The 19993-nt window shown below is 40.9% G+C and overlaps 1 protein-coding gene across 2 annotated transcripts in view; it reads left to right on the forward strand.

Annotated features, from left to right (window-relative positions):
• GRID1 (glutamate ionotropic receptor delta type subunit 1) overlaps positions 1-19993 on the forward strand; it is a 1072773-nt gene that overhangs the window by 866815 nt on the left and 185965 nt on the right. For both annotated transcript variants that reach the window (XM_019555843.1, XM_019555842.1), the window contains exons 7-8: positions 236-397; positions 1497-1616. In XM_019555843.1, the coding sequence (XP_019411388.1) occupies positions 236-397; positions 1497-1616 (282 nt within the window). The remainder of the gene's footprint in view (positions 1-235; positions 398-1496; positions 1617-19993) is intronic.

Genomic DNA, 19993 nt, shown 5'->3' on the forward strand with positions numbered 1-19993 from the left:
GGACAGGAGATTACAGGCGCCAAAGAAAGGGTTACAAAGGTTGGGCAAGGTGGGGGCCCTGGCTTGCCTGGGCCCAGAGCAGAGGGGCTTCATCGACACTCGTGGTCTTCCATCCCTCTGAGTTACCTAGGGTTATGCCCAGTGACACCAACAATACCTCATAGGCACTCATGTTTATTTTTTTTGAAGCAATCCTCAAGAATGCTAATTGTTTAACTCTTTTCATTGCTTACAGGTTTCTAATCTTTATCTGTATGACAGTGTGCTTATGCTGGCCAATGCCTTCCATAGAAAGCTGGAGGACAGAAAGTGGCACAGCATGGCAAGCTTGAACTGCATGAGAAAATCCACCAAGCCTTGGAATGGAGGTCGATCCATGTTGGAGACTATTAAGAAAGTAAGAAAAGATTAATCATAAGCCTTAATGTACAATTAAAAAAAAAAGTATTGTTTGAAATTAGATTCTCTAAAATTATTTACCCATCAGTTATTATAAAAAAAAATTGAATTGCCATCAAGATGTACATTCAACTAGTGGTGTTATCAAGTATGTGCTTTGTGTAAGTTACAATGATGACTAGCTGTATCGGTCATTAGATGACTAGCATAGATTGGTCATTTCACAATAACAATGTAAGTAAGTAGCAGGGTGGGTCACGGTTACGGGATAAGTTCCTTTTGTTAGCTAAAATAGATTGGCTTTCAGGAAACACAGAAAGATCATGCAGTGTTGGCTATGGTGAGCTTGATTCAGATTTCACACCACTATAAAATGCTCAGTTATTTCTCTCACTCTTTCTTTCAAATGCACACTGAGCTTTGAACCAAAAATCTTTTCTGAAGAATCTTTTCTCAAAACCCACATGCCTCCATGAAAAAAAAAAAATCAACTTCAGCAGAAGAAGATATTTGATTGTGTTTTATTTGGTTGAAAATGTTCTGTCCTACTCTAATGACAACTCTAGTTCATTGTTCAGTTTAATCAAGGTTGAATATGTTTGACTTCCACCACTTTTAATTAGATATGAGGTGAGAATCAAGCCCAGTAGGCCTTGTACACAGGAGTTTTAATAACAATTTTTTGTCATCAAGCCTCACTTGTCCTAATATGTGGTGCTCTTTCTTTTAGGCCAGACATTTAATGGGTTCATATTCTGTCCCAGAATCTAGATCTATATTCAATGAAATCAAAAGTTTTTTTGTTTTCAGATTCAGCTACGGTCCTTTCTACTTTTCTATTGGAAATCCTTGTTCAGGTAAAAGGTCCAGTGGCATTTTTCAAAACATGCAATAGCTATATCTTTATTTCCTTTCTCAGTAAGATAGTTTCGTTTGTCTGAGGCTATGCGTGAGCAATTGCAGAGCATATCATGGCTGCCACATTCAATTTCACAGCAAGCATTAGCAAAACACTTTAGGGGTTCTTAGAGCATGAAAGGTGCTTTATAAAAATAAGTTCTATTCTATTCTAAAATCTCTAACATTTGTTTCCTTAGGGTCATATAACTGGGCTTACTGGTGTTATGGAGTTCAGAGAAGACGGCTCCAACCCCTTTGTCCAATTTGAAATATTGGGTACTAGCTACAGTGAAACCTTTGGCAAAGATGTGCGGAGGGTAAAGAATTACAGCTTGTTACCTTTTTTTTTTTCCTTGAAAAAGGGACATGATCTGTTTATCTGGAGAAAAATGCTGTCATTTTAGAAAGAATGCAAGAAGTGCTTTTGCTCACAGTACAGAAGTAATTTACTTCAGAAATATTTTCTAATTTCTCACACAAACCTTGAAGATAATTTCATACTGTCAGGAGAGAGATGTTAAAATTGTTCTCAAATATGCAGTATTCTTTAATGTATTCTATGCAGAAGGAGAGAGCATAATGGTGAAGATGGCAGAGTCCTACCCCTATGTATTTTCATGTGAATGATGATATAATTGTCATAACCGAGACTTGTCCTAATAAGGAAACTAACTGAAGTAATAAATTACAAGAACATACAAACGTTTTTAAAATGTAGTCTCTGTTCTTCAAGGAGATATTAGGTTAGCTGGAGTGATAGGATATGTTTTTTAAATATATTTCAGAATTTATCTGAAAGCTGAAAAAACTAAAGGAGGTATAGTAAAGGGAGAAAAGGAATATGTTATACTTGAGGGAAGGAATGTCATAGACTACTAGCTAGTAAAGCGGAGGCAGTTTGGAATGAGATAAAACTGGCAAAAGTGATCTTCTGTAGGCTGTTGTGGGATTGAAAGCTACCTAGGAAATGTTCATGCAGGTGAAGGATTATAAATTGAGGTTAGAACACAAATAGGAACAATTGATTTGCTTGGGTTTTGAGTAGAGCAGAAAACTGCAAAATATCCATGTAAGAATATGCACCATTTTTTTTCAGTTAAAGTATTGCAAATTAATATTATTATTGTATTTCTTACATGAAGAAGACATGAGCAAAGGGAAGGAATGGCATGTAAGATAGAAGTTTGCCAAATGTCTTGGTTTTTAATGATACTATCCATCTTTTTTTTTATTATTTATCCAAACTTCGTTTTCTTATTTTAATGGACAAATGAGAACAAGGTACACTTTTAGATTATTGCTTTAAAATAATACTTTCTCACAACAGAAATTACCAAAATTTGTCTGACATTTATTTTGCAAGTTACTGATGATTTCAGGTGTCTTTATTGTTGATTGCTTAATTTGAAATTACTTGGAATCTAATTTTCAGAAATTAGTGATGCTGTGCACAGAAAACCAAGACCTTGAAGTGGTCATTAAAACAATAACAGACAGAAACACTGCAAATGCATAAAGCTCCAGGATTAAATTATTAAGCACCCTACTTTTCCAGCAAATGTCTCTGAAGAATTTAGACTGGTAAATGCTCCCTCTCTATATTCAAGTGAGTGGGGAAAAAACTACTTTTCAGTTTAATTCATTACATGTTCTACAACTTTTCTGCTCGAAATAAGGGAACATTCCTAATGCTTTGTATTCTACTTGACTGATGAAAAACTAAGATAATGTTGGGAGGAAGAACTGTCTGTTGAATAGAGCATTGAACCTCAGTTCTGTTCCTGGCTCTGTTGTAAATTTTCCGGTTGACCAAGGGGAAGTTGCTTAGCAGCCTTGTGTCTCAGTTTCTCCTTCTTTAAAACTGAGATAACAAAGCTTGTCAATCAACAAGAACAGGTTTGACACTGTTGGATGTAAACTGAGGTATAAATATAAACCATCCCCTTGATTGAACAAGTGGTTCAGAAAGCCACGAGCTTTCATAGGCAACAACCTGCTTTTTCAGATGCTTAGGATGTGCCAAAGTACCATGTTTTCTCACATGTAGCACTGTTCTTTTCCCCCCAGACCAGGTGTGGAAAATTGGCGTGCACATTATATGCGAGAAAAACTAATCACCATGCATCCAAAAATTTGTTATCGGGGGAGTTGTGGCAGCACTAATTGTTGAGCCTCAGGGTGCCACAGCAATTAATGCTGCCATTGTTCCCCCACAGGTTGGACCTGGTGCATGGCACTGGAGCCAGCATATGAGGTGAGATCTAGCATGCAGCCCAGGAGACAGTGCATGGGGTTGGACTCGGCATGTGGCCTAGGACCTAGCATGCATTCCTAGTCTCAGCACACTGAGTCCAACCCAGCACATGGCTCTGGAGCCAGTGAGCAGGCTCAGTTCAGTGTTTGGCCCTGGGTCTAGTACTCCCAGTCAATCTATTGGCTCCGCCTGGTGCACGGGGCTAACAGCAGGCTTGGCTCCCTACTCACAGCAAAGAAAGATCTTTCTTTTTCTTCCAGTTTTCCTTCAAAACCAAGCTATGTTCTATATACAGAGGTGCACTATATTTGAAAAATACTACCTTGAAAACTCATACCTCCCCCAACTGGCTAGTCTGTAAGGGCACAAGGGCACCTAAACACATGATGGAACTCTGCTGCTACACATGCTAATTAGCATGCGTTGGAGCAGACTCAGTTAATTGAGTCCACTGTGAGTGCTGGAGCATGCTAGTTAGTGCACTCCAGCAATCCCTGCATCACATGTATTCATCATTCCCACATTTCAAAATGGCAGTGGGGGTGTTTTAACTAAAGCTTGTTCAACAAGCTACCATGTTGAAGCGTGGACGCTGCATATATGTGATACTGTGGGTGTTTTAATTAGAGCAGCTCTCACAGCCCCTCTAATTAAAGCACGCTCACCCTCCACCCTGGAGCACATGTATAGACACCCTAAGTTGCCATCCTGCCTGCCTCCTGCCTGACTTCAGACAATACAGTTAACTACCTCTCTTTTATGATAATTTTTGGCAGTCTCCTAAAACACATAAGAATACTGCAATAACTAGAAGAAAACAAAACTGGCTCAACTCAGATGAAATCCATATGCTCTGAATATTATAAAAACCAGACTACTCAGACATGATTCTAGGACAGAAACACAAAACTGACTCACTAATTGGAATGGGAAGGATGAGATGGTACACGTAAGACATGATTAGTGTGTTAGTATGTTATAAAAGAAATTAAACATTTTTGAATTTACATATGGTGTTCAACTGACAATGTACACATTTTAATAAGTGAAAAACAGTGCAGAAAATGTAAGAGAATGTATTTTTGAAACTTACTGAGTGAAAAGATATTTATTGCAAGGTACTGGTTTGGGCAGGAAAATATTTTGAAAACATATATTTTTCTTTTAACTAAATAGGTGCAAATAGTAAAGAAATGAGTAGAATTCTAGAGTAAAGGACTGGAAATCTATAGGAGCCATCACGGGAGACGATATTTCTCACAGGATAAGTACTGTAGAATTATCAGCAGAGAGTTATTTTGAGGAAGGATTCTAACTGTTTTATCATTGCAGCAAAAATCATTCACAGTTCAAAAATATTTTCAAGGGTCAAGCCCCCCTCAAATATTTTCCAGGGTCAAGCGCCCCTTTCTCAAATTGCCTGTGAGAAAGAAATTCTGGTTTAGCTGAACAGGGAACCCTTTTGCAAAAGTATGGATGGTCCTTTCTGTCGCGTTTCTCTTACCACACGTGGGATGGGATGAAGCTTTCTCAATGGTAGCCCTATTCTTGCTCTCACCTGGACTCACATTAATGAGGAGGATCTGCTGATGACCTATGCATGTGACTATACAAAGCCTTGTTGGACAACCAATGTAAAGCTAATGTAGCATGAGATCCCTGCTCCTTAAAGGGTTCATTAGAGATAACGTCCAGCTGGGAATTGGCTGAGAGAATAGATGAATGGAAGAACACCCACTGAGAGCAAATTGTTGGTCTAATGATACCCAAAACCTATCAGCTGAGCTTGCAGCTGTGGTTGCTGCAGACAGAATTGTTCATGCCATGAAGTGCTGAGGGATGAATTTCTACCTTGTCTCTCTGAAAAGAAGAATAACTGTTTCAGGAACATGTAGGTACAAAAACTTCTGTGAGTTTTCTTCCACTATCCCTTTTCTAGAGCCTACTCTGACAGATATTATTATGGGGGTGGGTGATATGAGCCTCTAAGAAAGATTTTGTTTTATATCTCCACTTCTTGTTTTATCAGATCTAAATGATAGGGGACATCTGATTCCTTATGACCAAACCTGTAAATAAAAATTCCTTTGGAAAAATCAGGTCATTCATATAAAACAGTAGCACTGCAGCTGATATACTTTAATCAATAGAAGTCAGAAAAAAAACAGTTGATTATCAGCTTGTTATTCTTTATTCTAAAGACAGCTGAAAAAGATGGACCTATTCATGCTTGTGGCTGTATGACCTACATTTTAGAATTTCAAAGTGAGCTTTTCCAAAATATTTAAGGGTGCTGAACTCCCAATAAACTGCAATAAGATTTGAATGTTCATTCCTTAAACATCTTTGAAAATGCCAGTCTGAATTTTTTTACAAGGGAAATTGTATATTAGTTGAGGGAGCAAGGGTAATGGGATTTTAGGGTCAGGGAATGTCATAGGCAAAATAATAAATATAAGAAGTTACCAAATCAATTAAATGAAAATGAAGAAATAAAAAAAACTGCAGCAGACATATTTTGCAGGCTGAATCCACGTGTAGCAGTTTTAAACCAAATGGAATTTGAGGAGGAGAGAAACTTGAAGGTAGATAGATGCAGAGAAATTAGATAAGGATAAAGGAGTCAGGAAGATGGCATTCAGATAAAGTTTAAGGGCCTTGTTCCACGTTCATTTTAGATGGGTCCTGGAGTTCTTAACTCCTGGATTCTATACACATTAACACCAAAAACTAGTTTTAGGCACACTTTAAGCAGCTTAAAGTTATACCACTCCAGGGCAGGTTTATCTCTGATGTGTGGCCACTCCCCACCAATGAACCACCCAAGTTGCAGTCCTTCAGCATCCCAGGATGAAGTGTCCCCTCCCTCACCCTCCTGTTTTATGTAAACAAACTTTCCACCCCCTGATCTCTACTGCCCAGGATTCATTTGTGGCACCAACCCAACTTCTCCTGCCCCTGGGGGTGTAACCTTCCTATCCTGTGGGGTGCTACCCCATGCAAACAGTCTGCAGAGCTCATGCCAGCTAGCCAGGTTGCAGGGCAAAGATGGATCCAGGAGGGGTAGGGACAAGGTAGAGGGCTGGATCAGGTCTCCATGAGCTTGGGATTCCTCTCAGAGTAGGGACAGTAGCTCTCCCAAAAGCATCTTCCCTCACTGCTCTCATCTCCCAGCCTGACCATCACCTCCCACACCCCAATCCCAAATCCCAATTGATTAAAACACGACATCTTCTTTAATATACTTCCTCTTTTTTATTTCTTTTTTTTTTACTACTTTTATTTTATCTTTTAGTGACTGACTGACTTCATTTGCCACACTTTTCTGACCCCCATTTCCTTTCTGTCTCACATTTCATTTCTGCTACCCCCATCCCATTGCCTCTCTGCTTTGCAGCCTCATGTTCCCACCCCCCATTATCCCATCTCTCTCACATCACAACCTAGAGCAGGGATAGACGCGTGTCCTGACTTAACCAGCTATGTAGTAGCAACTCACTGTGGTAGTTCCTAATCAGGCCCCTGCTTGCCAACTGTCTAGTGGCAAGTCACAGCTGTGCAGGTGAGATGCAGTCAGAGAAAGCTTTTAGTGCTAAGGTGTGATGTGTCCTACAAAATCAAGCTAGCACTAATACTGATCAACCTCTGAGCAGCAAAAACTGCAACGTGTAACAAGGCCCTAAGAAGCAGCTGGAATGAACCCAGTAGTTCTTCCCTTCTGGTCTTTTTTCTGTTTTGCTGTTTTCATAGTAGCTGACAATTAGAAGAAAAAGTCTCTTCCACGCACCTTCCCTTTTAGTTATCTTTAAGGATTGCTGGTTTGAATTTTCCATTGATGTTAACTGCTGTTATAGTCTGGGTCACTTGAACTTCATCTGTTAACATTCTAGCTTGGAATATTTTTGTGTAAAACACATTTTATTTCTTTTTTATATCAAACTTTTTCAGCAGATATAAAACCCAAAACATCAGTGCATAAGACTACTCTCCTTATTCACTTATGTTAGTAGAAAAAAAAACTTTGGACTGAGATGTGGGAGGTGCAATTTCTATATTGCATATTGAAGAGCAGTATGGACCCTTGAGCTAGCTTAAAATGAGCTAGCTCAGTACCAGCAGTAGTCTACTTATGGGTGCATGGAGCCCTGCTATAAATTGCTGTGGTTAGACTGCCAACTAGCTTTCTAGGACACTTTTGATAGGACGTTTACTTCTCTGACTTACTTTCCTTATGTATAAAATTGGATTAAAATATTTTAGTCCTTTGTAAAGTAATTTGAGACCTAGTGATGAAAAGGTATTTAAGAGCTGGGAGATATTATTATTGATTTCAAAGAACTAGAGATAGAGTGAAAAGAACTAGGTCTAGGGCACTCTCTACCCTTCATGCCAATTGCTTCCCTGGTCATCAGTGCCGATGTAATTCTACTTTCATACCATGGTCTGATCTACTGCCCTTGAGAGACCCCCATGAAAGAAAACCGAGAAACCCAGTGACTCACACCCTCCCTCCCACTTTGTTCCTGATTATATCAGGATTCATTTTGCAATCACCATTCCTGAATTCATACAGAAAACCTTGTGGAAATTTCATTGTGGTGTACCCCTTTGGAGGTAAGCAATATCACTTATGCCCTTTCACTAGCATATTTCATTCCTGTGATTAGAGAAAAGAATAGGGAGGCAGGGATCCAAAGTAATAATTCTAGCAAGTCACTAACTTATTCTGTAGTTTTGGACAGTTAACCAATCTGTGCCTATTCGTCCATATATACAAGGAATATAATAGCAATTAAGTTCCCTCACAGGGGTGTATTTAGGTTTAGTTAGTTAATGGTTGTAAAGTGCTTTGAGATTATTATCATCATCATCATCATAATTGACAAGAAAATGCTGTGGAAGTAGAAAGTGTTGTTGTTATTTATTATGTTTTAGTACATTTTACATATATTTTTAAAGCAAGCTGTTTAATTATTTCCCCAGCTGGCTGGAATGGAGGCAGAATTAACAGTTCATACACATAATACATTGCACAAGAAACATTCTGTTCAAAATGATAACATTTACTACAGGGTATCCATTTATGTCATTCTGTGTATTTTTTTGTAAATTTGATTTTCTTGGAATATCTTCTGCTTCATAAAACAGCCTTTCTGTTTCTCTAAACACAGGTAGAGAGCAGAAGTTACTGTGAATAGTTTTGTGATTCACTCAGTTTGGCTGGAGCCTTACTTATGAAATTGAATATAATGTTAATTGTTCTGTTCTGTTACTTTTACACAAAATTTCAGTGACTAAATCAATACCTCAAGCTCCATTAGGAAACGGCCCATATCTTCTAGGGGGTTTGAACAATTAAATGGCTGCATCTGTAAGAATATAGTAAAATCCTATAATATGGCTGCTAGAAATTATATACTGCAGGGAGTTATCTCAGGCAGTTAGTACTGTAATTGAATCAGTTTTACTCAAATGGAAAAATACCTAACCAAGTTACCTTAGTTTAGCTGCAAGGCAGATGCCTTTCTCCTGTTTGAACCATTCATAAACATACACTTGGGTGCCATAATTCAGGTTAATCTATGTTACTATGCTGTTTTTCAAATGGGATGAAGTTCTGACTGCTTGAGGTCATTAAAAATTCCATGACACTTTACAAAGATAGAGGCAATAGCACTAGCATCTTGGATAAAATCCAGTTCCTGTACATTTGGTTTAATTTTCCCATGTTCCTCTAAATGAACTGCGTGCCATGGTAGACTGAATTAGAAAAGAGTATCACCATTCATGCACAAACTAGAGGTAAATATGGGATTATGCACAAATTAGGGATAAATCTGGGATATGACCCAACAATAACCACCATTTTATACATGTATATTTCTGTAACCAGGTGACCTATCCCTGTAAGAGGGGTAAGTCAGCTCTGTTGAATAGCTGCAGATGTGAGGAGGCTGCCTGTAAGAGAGTGGCTCACTGGGAGCTTAAAAACCCCACAGAGGAGAGCAGTAGACAGTCAACTATGTGGGAACCGTTGTGAGCCAGAGGCAAGTGGTAGGGCAAGAAACCTCTGAGTGTCTGGGATTGGAAGACAGGGTATGTTTGCTTGTTTCTTCTGTTTAAAGATTCTGTTTGATCTGTGTGAACTGGATGAGGAGCTCCTGAGAGAGCAAAAGCCCACCTGGAGAAGCCAGAAGGTGAGGCAACACATTTACTATAAGTGGGTGAGTCTACACAAGACATTTACTGTCTAATTTACTGTTGCCTAATTGGCTCCACAATAAACATATCATGTCTACATATGCAATGCTATTAGGCTGCAGGCAGCTAATAAACTCTGCAGCAGGGTAGTACTTGTAAATACAAGTGCTATCCTACTGCAAAGTTATTTACTATGCATCAATGTACATGTAGACTTTGACCTGGGAGTAAATTGTGCCTGGCCAGCCCAACCAGCCAGGGGCCACACTCATGCCTGCTGCCTAGCCACATGGCTCAGCAGCTTCAGGAGCATCATGGTCCAGCCAGCTCCTCTGGTGACTGATGCAGCCACCTGCTGCCTAGGCCTGAGCCCCTGTACACCCTGCCAGGTCAGGGCTGCAACCCAGAACCCAGGCCACACTATTCCCACCAGCCAAAGCCTAGGGCTGACACCTGTTCCCCCTCACCCTGGGGCTGGCACCCCAGCAGATGTGACTGGAGCCTGGAGACCCCCTGGCTGCTGCAGGGGAGGACAACAGGACAGGAGCAGCCCTGGCCTGAGCTGCTTCTTCCCAGATCAATTTGCTGCTGTCGTGGGCACACATGTAGATGCTGAACCTGGGAGCAGTTTACTGCAGAGCAATTTGCTCTTTGGTTTATTCAGTTGCATAGTTTTACATGTAGATATGCCCAGTTTCGCATAAGACTGATGCTATTTAGTAGTTTAAAAAAAAAACTTTTTGTAAATTCTATGAGGTTCCCTTATTTGAGGTGAAAAGCACATCGAAATATGTGGGGAAATTTTTATTGTTTTTCTTTTTTAAATAAAGAAGCAAAACACTCATATGAAATTTAATTTGATTTGTATAAGAATTGCCTTTCAGGTTGATGGTGAAATGAAGCAGGTTATTTGTTTCAGTTTTACAACTATTTTTTTCAGTTAATATTTTATTGATATGATCACAGATCCTGATTCTCTGTGTTTAAAGATTGCAAATTCTCTGATTAAAATAGCAAATTCTTTGATGAAAAACCCCAAAACCCATGTTTTCTGCAATTAAAATGAAACACCACTATATATATAGGTATCCATTGAACACAATGTTTTATTGATATATTTCAAATTTTAAAACTATTTGGAAGCCAACCAGTGCCTCAATTACTATAATAAAATAAATTCTAAATACCTATACATTTTGGCATTTGATTTTCAGTTTATCATGGAAAATCAGATCTCCCTTTGCCCCTTTCACTCACCAGGATGCAGGTTCAGCTGCAGCTGCCCCACCCCCCAACTGTTTTGTGGCTTTGAGTAGCCCTGATATGCCAGTACCCTGTCCATGTCATTGCTCATCACTCCCAAGCCACAGCCCCCCAGCCCCGCTGGTGCCCTTCACTCCCCACCCGTGATCCGCTATACCCCATCGGCCATGCTGGATGGGGCCCCCAGCTGCCAGGGCTATAGGGCCAAGGACCCAGGTCCACAAACCCCTGCCCCCCACAGCAGCACCCAAGCCCTGACTGCCACCCATGGGAGGCAATGGCTGTTGCAGCAGAGCAGAGTATGGAGCCTGGCTCCCACTACCCCAAAAGTGGCACAGCTGAAGCAGAGCCCATGGGGGAGTGGGAGCAGGCTGCCTGCTGTGGGCACAGGCTCCCCACCTTGTTGCCCTCCCCCCAGCATCTCTGTCACCTAGTGGGTGGGAGCCAGCATGGCAAGGCAGAGCATGGTGGGCTGGGAAGGCTTGTGCCACCACTAAGAGCTCCATGCTGCCATGGTGAAGTGTCCCTGCCTGTCTGGCAGCAGCAGGGGTGGTGGCACAGAGTTTTGCCCCTCATTGCTGCTGGGTGGGTAGGGGGTGCCTCACTAACAGCACAGGACACCTAGCAGCAACACGAGCCTCCCCGCCTTGCCTTTCTCTGCCATGTCGGGTCCTGTCTGCTGGGCTCTGGGGGCCCGGGGGCGGGGGGGGAGGGCAGCAGGGCAGGGACCCCAAGCCCTCAGTGAGCAGCCCATACCCACCCTATGCACAAATCTTGGGGGCACATGTCCCTCACTCCTCTCTGGGAGTGTGTGTAGCAGTGGGGAGCCAGCAACACCCCCCAAGATGAGCAACCTGCAGCCCCATCCTACTCCTGTTCAGGTCCTGCAGCTGTACTTGGCCCTGGGCCCCAAGCTCCATGCACCATCTGGGCTGGGTAGCAGCCCCAGCCCTGCCCAAATCCTTCCCTCCCTCCCTCCCTCACTATGGCAGCCTCAACTCCCTTCCCCCCACCAGATTTACCTGAGGGAACCTACTCTTCAGGCTGCCTGGTGGCCAGGTGCCTGTGTACATATGCACAGGCACGTGGCATCCCCTGCCTGACTGCCCTCCTCCCATTCCCCCTCCCCCTCCCCCTTGCAGTCTGTAACTATGCCAGTTTAGAAGGAGAAACCCACCACTTCCTGTGTTTTTCTACTTTGAAAGAGAAAATCTAGGTTTTTTTCCTTACAATGAGAAAATTTGGGTTTTACCACATTTTTCCATGGCGAACAGAAAACCTGGACCCCTGGGTATGCTTAGTATGTTTTATTGCAAAACTATAATTTGTATGTTGCAGAATGATTTACCAACATAGATCTTTTGGTCTGTGGGGTGGTATCAATGATTTCAGTTAGATTCTCTACAGTATAAATCTTTGCTGCTAGACCCTTTGCAGGAATTGAGCTTCTGCTTATATGCCATTTTGACTGTGTTCAGCTAGTCAGAGGCCATCTTTTTAAAAACTATCCCACTCTGAGTCTCAAGTGATCGGCATATTATCAGCAATTAACTTCTTTCCCAAGACTCCATCAGTCTGGCACATGTAGAACTGCATCAGCCTTGATATTTGGTAAAACCATTGAAATTATAAGCAGAATGCAATGTCAAACCTGATAAGTTATAAATTCTAGAGGAGATTTTGCTCTGTTTTTTTTCCTTTCCTTTTCTTTTTTTTAAATATATGCAGTGCTTCCAGATGTCAAGGGAGGCAGTTAAGTTCAGCCTTGTAACAGCAGTGGTCTAATAACCTAAATTATGGGGTTTCTATTAAAACTCCATAATTTACTGCAGTTTGCAGGAGGACCCTCCAGAATGGGACGAAGGGGAATCAAAACCAGTAGCTCCAAACCTTCAAGTAGTTCTAATATATTATGTTAATTTATGCAATCCATAGAGGAGGACATATAAGAAGGGAAAAATATTTCAAATTGTCCTGACATGTTCCTTTTGGAAATATCGAAGATTATTTACTGTTCACTAAGAAATAACATCAGTCAGGTCAAAAGACAATAACTCCCCATTTCAGAATAGAGAATGACAGTTTTTCTTCCTTTCTTTTATTTCCTTCAATGAAAAATCTTCTTGAGTCACAATTACTATTAAAAAATATCAATAAAGCCTTCAGAATTATTTGCATAGCATCAGGTTTGCATTTAACTACATTTTCTGATTAGTGAAATGGGTCTGAAAGATATTAATGACTACCATAAAATATAAACTAAATTATTTTAATTAACAAATCAAGTAATATCTTGGGTTTTGATAAATGGAAAAAATAAAGTTCTAACATCTCTTCACTTTTAGTGGAAAAATAATTTATTCAGTGTCAAGTACATTTGCAAGGACTATCTCTTCTCTGGAGATATGTAAAATGGTTTAGCTATTTAGTATTGCTTGTTTGGAAAAATAACTGCATTTAGGCATAGGTACAAACTATTTTCCTTGGTCTAGATTAGTATTAAAGGGCCCCGATATGTTAACACCGATGTAATTGACATGACTTGTTTACACTGATATTAGTTGCACTCTGGCCCAGGATTGATGGTCCTAGGGAAGCTGCTGTAGTAGAACTAGCCACTAGAAGGGTGAGGAGTTGGTAATAATTTGCATTGAGCAACTGGCTACCTTGCATATCTTTTCAGTACTGTTTTTTTTAAGTTAATACTTTTTTCTTGTTACTATACTACAAGAAATGCAGTTTGGGTTCAGCTGAAACAATTAGCAAGTATGGGTGTGGCAATGCAGGTAGGGGGGAGATCCTCTATAATCTACGGAGGTCACAGTTTAAAACTTTTTTCACAGTTTAAAACTTTTATGAGTACCCCTATATTTAAAATTTAGAGTGCTCACTAGATGGATGATAACTCTCAAAATGAGAGAATCCTTTTTGAGTGTGACTACTATATGTGTGTGCTTACATACATGGAATTAAAATTATATGTCTGTAACATCACTTGCAGGTAATATGTTAAAGGCATAGTAGCACTGCAACAAACTAATTCTTTAATTAAAAACATAATAATTATGTAGTTTGAATGTCTTATATAGTACTTTCCAATATAGCAGAACAAGGACTAGACCATAATAATTACAGAGCACTCTACTGAACCACCTTCATTATTTAGTCAAGGAAGGTAAGTTCTAATGTCAGTGCCAAATTTAAGTGCACTTCAGCTGATTGAATTGAAAATGGCGTTGAGGTGTTTTTTTAAAGTACCTGGGTAAGCACCATGTCATGCTGAAAAGTTCATTAGCAACATGTATGGTACCTAGAACTAAAATGGTTCACAAATATATTGGAGTTGCTTGTTGATAGTGGCCCACCTTATACAGCTCCTACTTCTGAAGAGTCAGAGCAGCCTTAGAACATGTTCTGTTAATCCAGTGCAGAAGTGATGATAACAGTAACATGCAAAAGAGCTAAAGTCTCTAGTTACTGATTAGCCAAATCATTTGTAAGGTTAAAATTATTTTGTGAACTATTATCTAACTGCCCTAAAATCAAATGGTGAATTGAAAAAGAATCTAATTTCCCTTCTCTCCCCTTGGTAACAAATTTCTTAAAAAATAGAATTGTACAAAGGATAAAATATGCAGAAGGCCAGTAGAGAATTCTGCTTATGAATTTAAGATTCAGTAAACCCTGTGTGATATAACTTTCTCCTCCTATCTATTATTAATGTTTGTGCGGTGCTTTGAGATCATTGGATGAAAGATGTCATGCATCTATAATTCTTCTTCAAAAGTGTGACATTTCCCTCTTTTGAACAGATACATTTTTAATGTAACAATACATCTCTATAGCCTGCCATTCCACTTATAATAAAATCCTCTTTGAAATGGGGGTATTATTTGCTATGAAATCAGGTTAATTTTATTGTCATCTACACTGAAGCACTTAAAGGCCCTTGGCAGATGTACAAATAAACGTGTTAGGGGATCCAGTGTGGGATCCCCACAAATATGCTTACTGCCATGCCGAACGTGCACGAAGGAGGCATGATTATGGGATTGAGCATCAGATACCTTCATGCCTTATTGTCAGTGCAGGGGGGGCCTCAGACCATGATCCAGGCTGTACCTGCACCTGCAAGTTAGCTGATCTCCAGCCACGGGAGTGCATGGTGTCCCCTCAGGGCTGGGAGCCTAGATCATCAGATGGGGCTCCCCGCTGCAGGAGTACGTGGTGCACTACCATGGCTGGGAGCCCCCCTGGCCTGGCTGCACATTCAGTTAATGGCGTGATAAAACCTAGCCACAATGTTATTACACATTTTTTGTGTAATAATTTTGTGGTTTATTCCTTGCTTTATCACACCATTAATTGATTGAATCTGTGGCCAGGTAACAACTTAAGATATGATTAACTGATTGGTGATACCTTAAGTGTAATATCTGCCAGAGGCCAAAAATATTGTTTTTTTATTGATGAGGGAAGTTCCAGAGGAGGGAATTTTAGGAGCCTTGTGATTAAGTCTCATTTTCAGGACTGATGAAACATATTGTTACACCTTTATTGACCCATGCAGTTAGCAGAATTCAGGGTCTCTGTTAGAAAAAGTCATTGAAGATGGAGTCAGTGTTTCTTTGATGTAATGCTGCTTATTTACAAACAATTTATAAACTTCAGTGTCCCTGAAGACAGCAGTTATCAAATAAAAAGAAACTTTTTTTTGCTTGCAGCTTTAAGCTCCTTTTAGAGATCTTGGTTTAAGCCTCTCTCAAGGTCATGTTCCCTGTCCTTAGGCTGTGTCTATGGTTTCCTTGCTGCATCTCCTCTCTTTCTGTTGTTTCTTTTCTAGATGCACAGAACTTTCACAGAAAAATAGCCAGTGAAATCCCCATCATCCATGTGCCATTGTTTTGGGAAGTGACATGCTTGTATTTGGGGTGAAGGCTGCTATTTTTTAGTTCTGCAAAGTGAGCTTAATGAAGAGCAGCAGTTGCACTCTACCATTTCAAGTAGACTTTACCTCAATGCATAATAATATATTGATGTGCCATGCCCATGCAATAAAGAAAGAGCAGCTGCTGTGTGACAAGTGTTCAGAATAGGTTGTTGAGAATTTCTGGTTGTTTGAATGATACCAAGTCTTGTGTGTACTATTTAAAAAGCAGTTGCTGTTATCTAAATATTTACGGGCTTGATAGAGTGCAAAAATAGGCTGGCTTCCAATCATCATGAAAAACCGTGCTAAATATAGCACTTGGGAAGATAAAAATGACTGAAGAAATTGAAACGTAGTCCTAGGAATCTTAAGAAATCATGGAAAGTAGTAGTGAACTGGTAAAAATTGACAATTTCTGACATGGAAAAGAAGTCTTAGAATCTAGTTAACAAAGTGAAAATGTCAGTTTTAATAGTTTTGCTGCCAACTATGATTTTCTTTTAATTTTCATTGTTCAAATTAGTCTAACAAAGAAGTAATAAGCAGGTGCTGTTCACGATTATAGTTTATTCTTTGTAATTCACCAGAACCTTGTTTCGTTTCCCCCTTTTTGTTCCCACTCAGGGATTGTTTCCACCCAGGGATTCAATACTGATTTACAAGATCACTGCTGTTGTCTGTATTGTAATACAGTCCTAATATACTGTATTGCCTTAGTCCTAATATACTAAGCATTGTATGTACAAACATATAACTAAAAGACAATCTGTTTATTATGATCTTATCATCCTGCCAGTAGATTATTAATGCTGACTTCTGCAGAGAGTCACAAGAGTGGTCTAGTAGAAATGGTGAATATCAGGACTTAGATGTTGCATGTAAAACTGTGGAAATATACTATTGCAGGATAGAGATAAGTTTCATTTACAGAAAAAAATTATCACTAGAAAGATAGTACAACACTGGAACAGGTTACCAGGAGAGGTGGTAGAATCTCCATCCTTGGAAGTTTTGAAAACCAGGCTAGACAAAACTTTGGCTTGGATGATCTAGTGGGGATGGTCCTGCGTTGAGCATGGGGTTATATTAGATGACCTCCTGAGGTTCCTTCCAACCCTAATTTGCTATTATTCTAACCTCTTGCGTTTCTAGTTTAGGAATCTCCCTAACTCTGGTACTGGAGACAACAGAGGAGAATAGGATTAGAGCCAGCAAAGAAAATGCAGCTGCAGGGGCCAGGAGGTGTGAATAGCCCAGTTAAACGCACTGCAAGGACCAGGCTGCAGGCAGCAGAATGCTGGGCTGCTGATTAGAGATTCAGCAATACCTGAGCCCTGTTGACAGTGAGCTGGGTCTAATGACTGGAAAAGAGGCCAGGAAGGAGCCATGTAAGCCTGATTCTGGGACTGGGACCGGAGTCTCAGACTGACGGAGACCTTCAGAAAATAAAGAAGCTCTGCAGGAAGCATCTGAGAGATAAGGAGTTTTATGTTAGGTAGTTGATTCCTTTTTGGGTTTTGCTGATTGGGTTGTGGCTATGCGGGTGTCTAGAAGATACCAGGTGTTTTGAGTCTGGTGAGGGTCCAAGGATGGGTAGGCTGCAGCAGAGGAAGGGGGACCTTGCTAGGAAGCCTCAAGGACTGAGCCAAATGGGAAGGCCCTATGAAAGCTCCTTCAGCCTCTGGAAAAAGCCTTGTCCATGCAATTACCCTAACAGCAAGGTGTGGCAGGAAAGAGATAGGTAGTTAGGGGGAGGCTGGAGAGCAAACCAGGACAGGTGGGACATCTAGGGGTGCCACAACTGTCCTGGAAGTTTGGGTCATGTCACATTGTCCAACACAACTTTGTCAGTGCATCTGTATCCTGATTAGAATGATTTGCAAATATTAGGTTATATTTTGTCATTTAACCTAACATTTTGCAAAATCAAATCCAGTTTTCTCTGTTCTTATTTCACATCATTTCTTCAGTAAAAACAACATGAAAGCAAGAGGCCCAACCTTCCCCCACCAGATAATAATGAATACTTCCCAAGGATTGGTTATGCTATTATTTTAAGATACCTTGTTTAGAAGCCCATCAGTGATCTGGTGGATTAAGAGGTACAGTTCCATGGTGTGGCTGGTTCTTCTATTCATTGTGAACAGAGAATCAGGAGACTGGAAGGGATTTTTAGGCCACTGATCTGGTCCCCTGTTTTTGTAGGCAGTCATTTTCCTATGGAAATCTCCACTTCAAACCCTCACACATAACTTCAAGGCACAGTACCTGAAACACCAAAGTACTCTATAACATGCCAAAGGTAAAACCAAGGTACCAGGGAAATAGTTGGTGAGTTATGCTCAAACAATCCTAAAGACAGTGCCTCAGGCTATGATTGAAGGCAATCCCCCTTGTATGCTCTACCCCCCCAAAATAAATAAATAAAATAAAACCAGAAGAAACACAACCTATTAGCAAAGATTTCTTTTTAAGTCCTGGCAGGATCACTGCTTCACCCCAGTCAGAAACACCCAGTCTTATCTGGAGTCAGCATCCCTCCCCTTCAGAGGAAGGGGAAAAACAACCCCAAGAACTAGCATAATTAATTCAGGAGAAAAAAATTCCTTCCCAACCCCTCCTGGCAACCATCCAAAAGCTCTGAAGCATAGGATTATGAGGCACTTTTCAAAATACAAAATAGCTATATCTATACCTGGGGAGTGCAAATACATGAATCCACATATCACACACATTGGTTAGCACATACTATCCCTTTCATAAATTTACCTTGTTCAGTCTAAATGTGATTTATGTTCTTTTGCCTCTACCAATTTGCTTGGAAGACCACTCCAAAATTCCAGTCTTCTGATAGAAATCTTTCTCTGATTTCTGAATACAATTTATCCATTGCCTATTTGTAACCATTGATGTTTTTCCCATGTTGGTTTTGTACCTGTAATTAATGGTAGGAGGGCCCAAGGGAGATACGGGGACTGGGCCCATAGGAGCAGCTCCCTGGGGACAAAGGAGAACCAGGAGGACAGGGTACACAGTAGGACCAGGAGGTGGGTTGCAACTGTTGCTGGGTCTCAGTTCCCTCAAGGTCTTTCTGACTGGCAGGGCCATGGGAACCAAGGGGTAGGAGATGGGGGACAGCTCTGACAGCATGATGATGGAATCAGAGAACATAGACCCAGATACTGTACTCTCCATGTCGCAGGTAGGCTTGGAGCACTTGGATGGACCTGGATCCCCTGGATCAGGGGGAAGCCACATGCCCAGAAATGCTGCTTCCTTTTTTGCGGCCAAGGGCATTCTGGTCCCTTTCCTCTAACTGCTATTCAGAGGCTGACCAGCCCATCATGACTCATGCACCCAAAGAGACTGCCCCAGTGCATGGAGAACAGGTGGTGGGAGGTGTTGTTATGCTTCCACCCTGGCTGAACAAAGCACGTGCCTAAACAAAGCATGTGGCTCATGGAGCCTGTTCCTCAGCCATTCTCTCAACACTGGTCAACTCACACTGTGACTTCCCCTATTTTCTCAAATGTGGACCTGAGGCATCCAGCCCATGTCCCTGAGCATTTTGCACCTCATTAGTCAAGAAGTTTGCAAATAAATCTAGTCTAGTCATACCACCCTGAGTTCCTCAATGTGATCCTCTGTTGCTGAGAGGAGCTGGATAATCCCTCCCCCAAATGCTGGAACAATGCCAACACACACTCTACTCCCCTGCCTCTGCACCACACTAAACCTCTCCCCAGAAAAAAACTCCACTGAGGGTTGTAAACAACTCCCTCTCCCCATTTACAACTCCTTAACTTTTGTTCACTCTGTTTATGGTTCTCTTCACCCCTGCTCCCACTAATCGGTGACCTAGCGATCGATGGGAAGCTGGGTGACAGCGACCACGAGCTGATCACCTTCACCATCCGCCGTAAAGCTGGCAAATCAGTCAGCAACACAGAAGTCCTTGACTTCAGGAAAGCCGACTTTGACAAGCTCAAGAGGCTTGTCGGTCAGGCCCTCAGGGACCATGACCCCAGGGAGATGGGAGTTCAAGA

This window comes from Crocodylus porosus, unplaced genomic scaffold (assembly GCF_001723895.1).
Source record: "Crocodylus porosus isolate Cpor-Errol unplaced genomic scaffold, CroPor_comp1, whole genome shotgun sequence".
Lineage (NCBI taxonomy): Eukaryota > Metazoa > Chordata > Crocodylia > Crocodylidae > Crocodylus > Crocodylus porosus.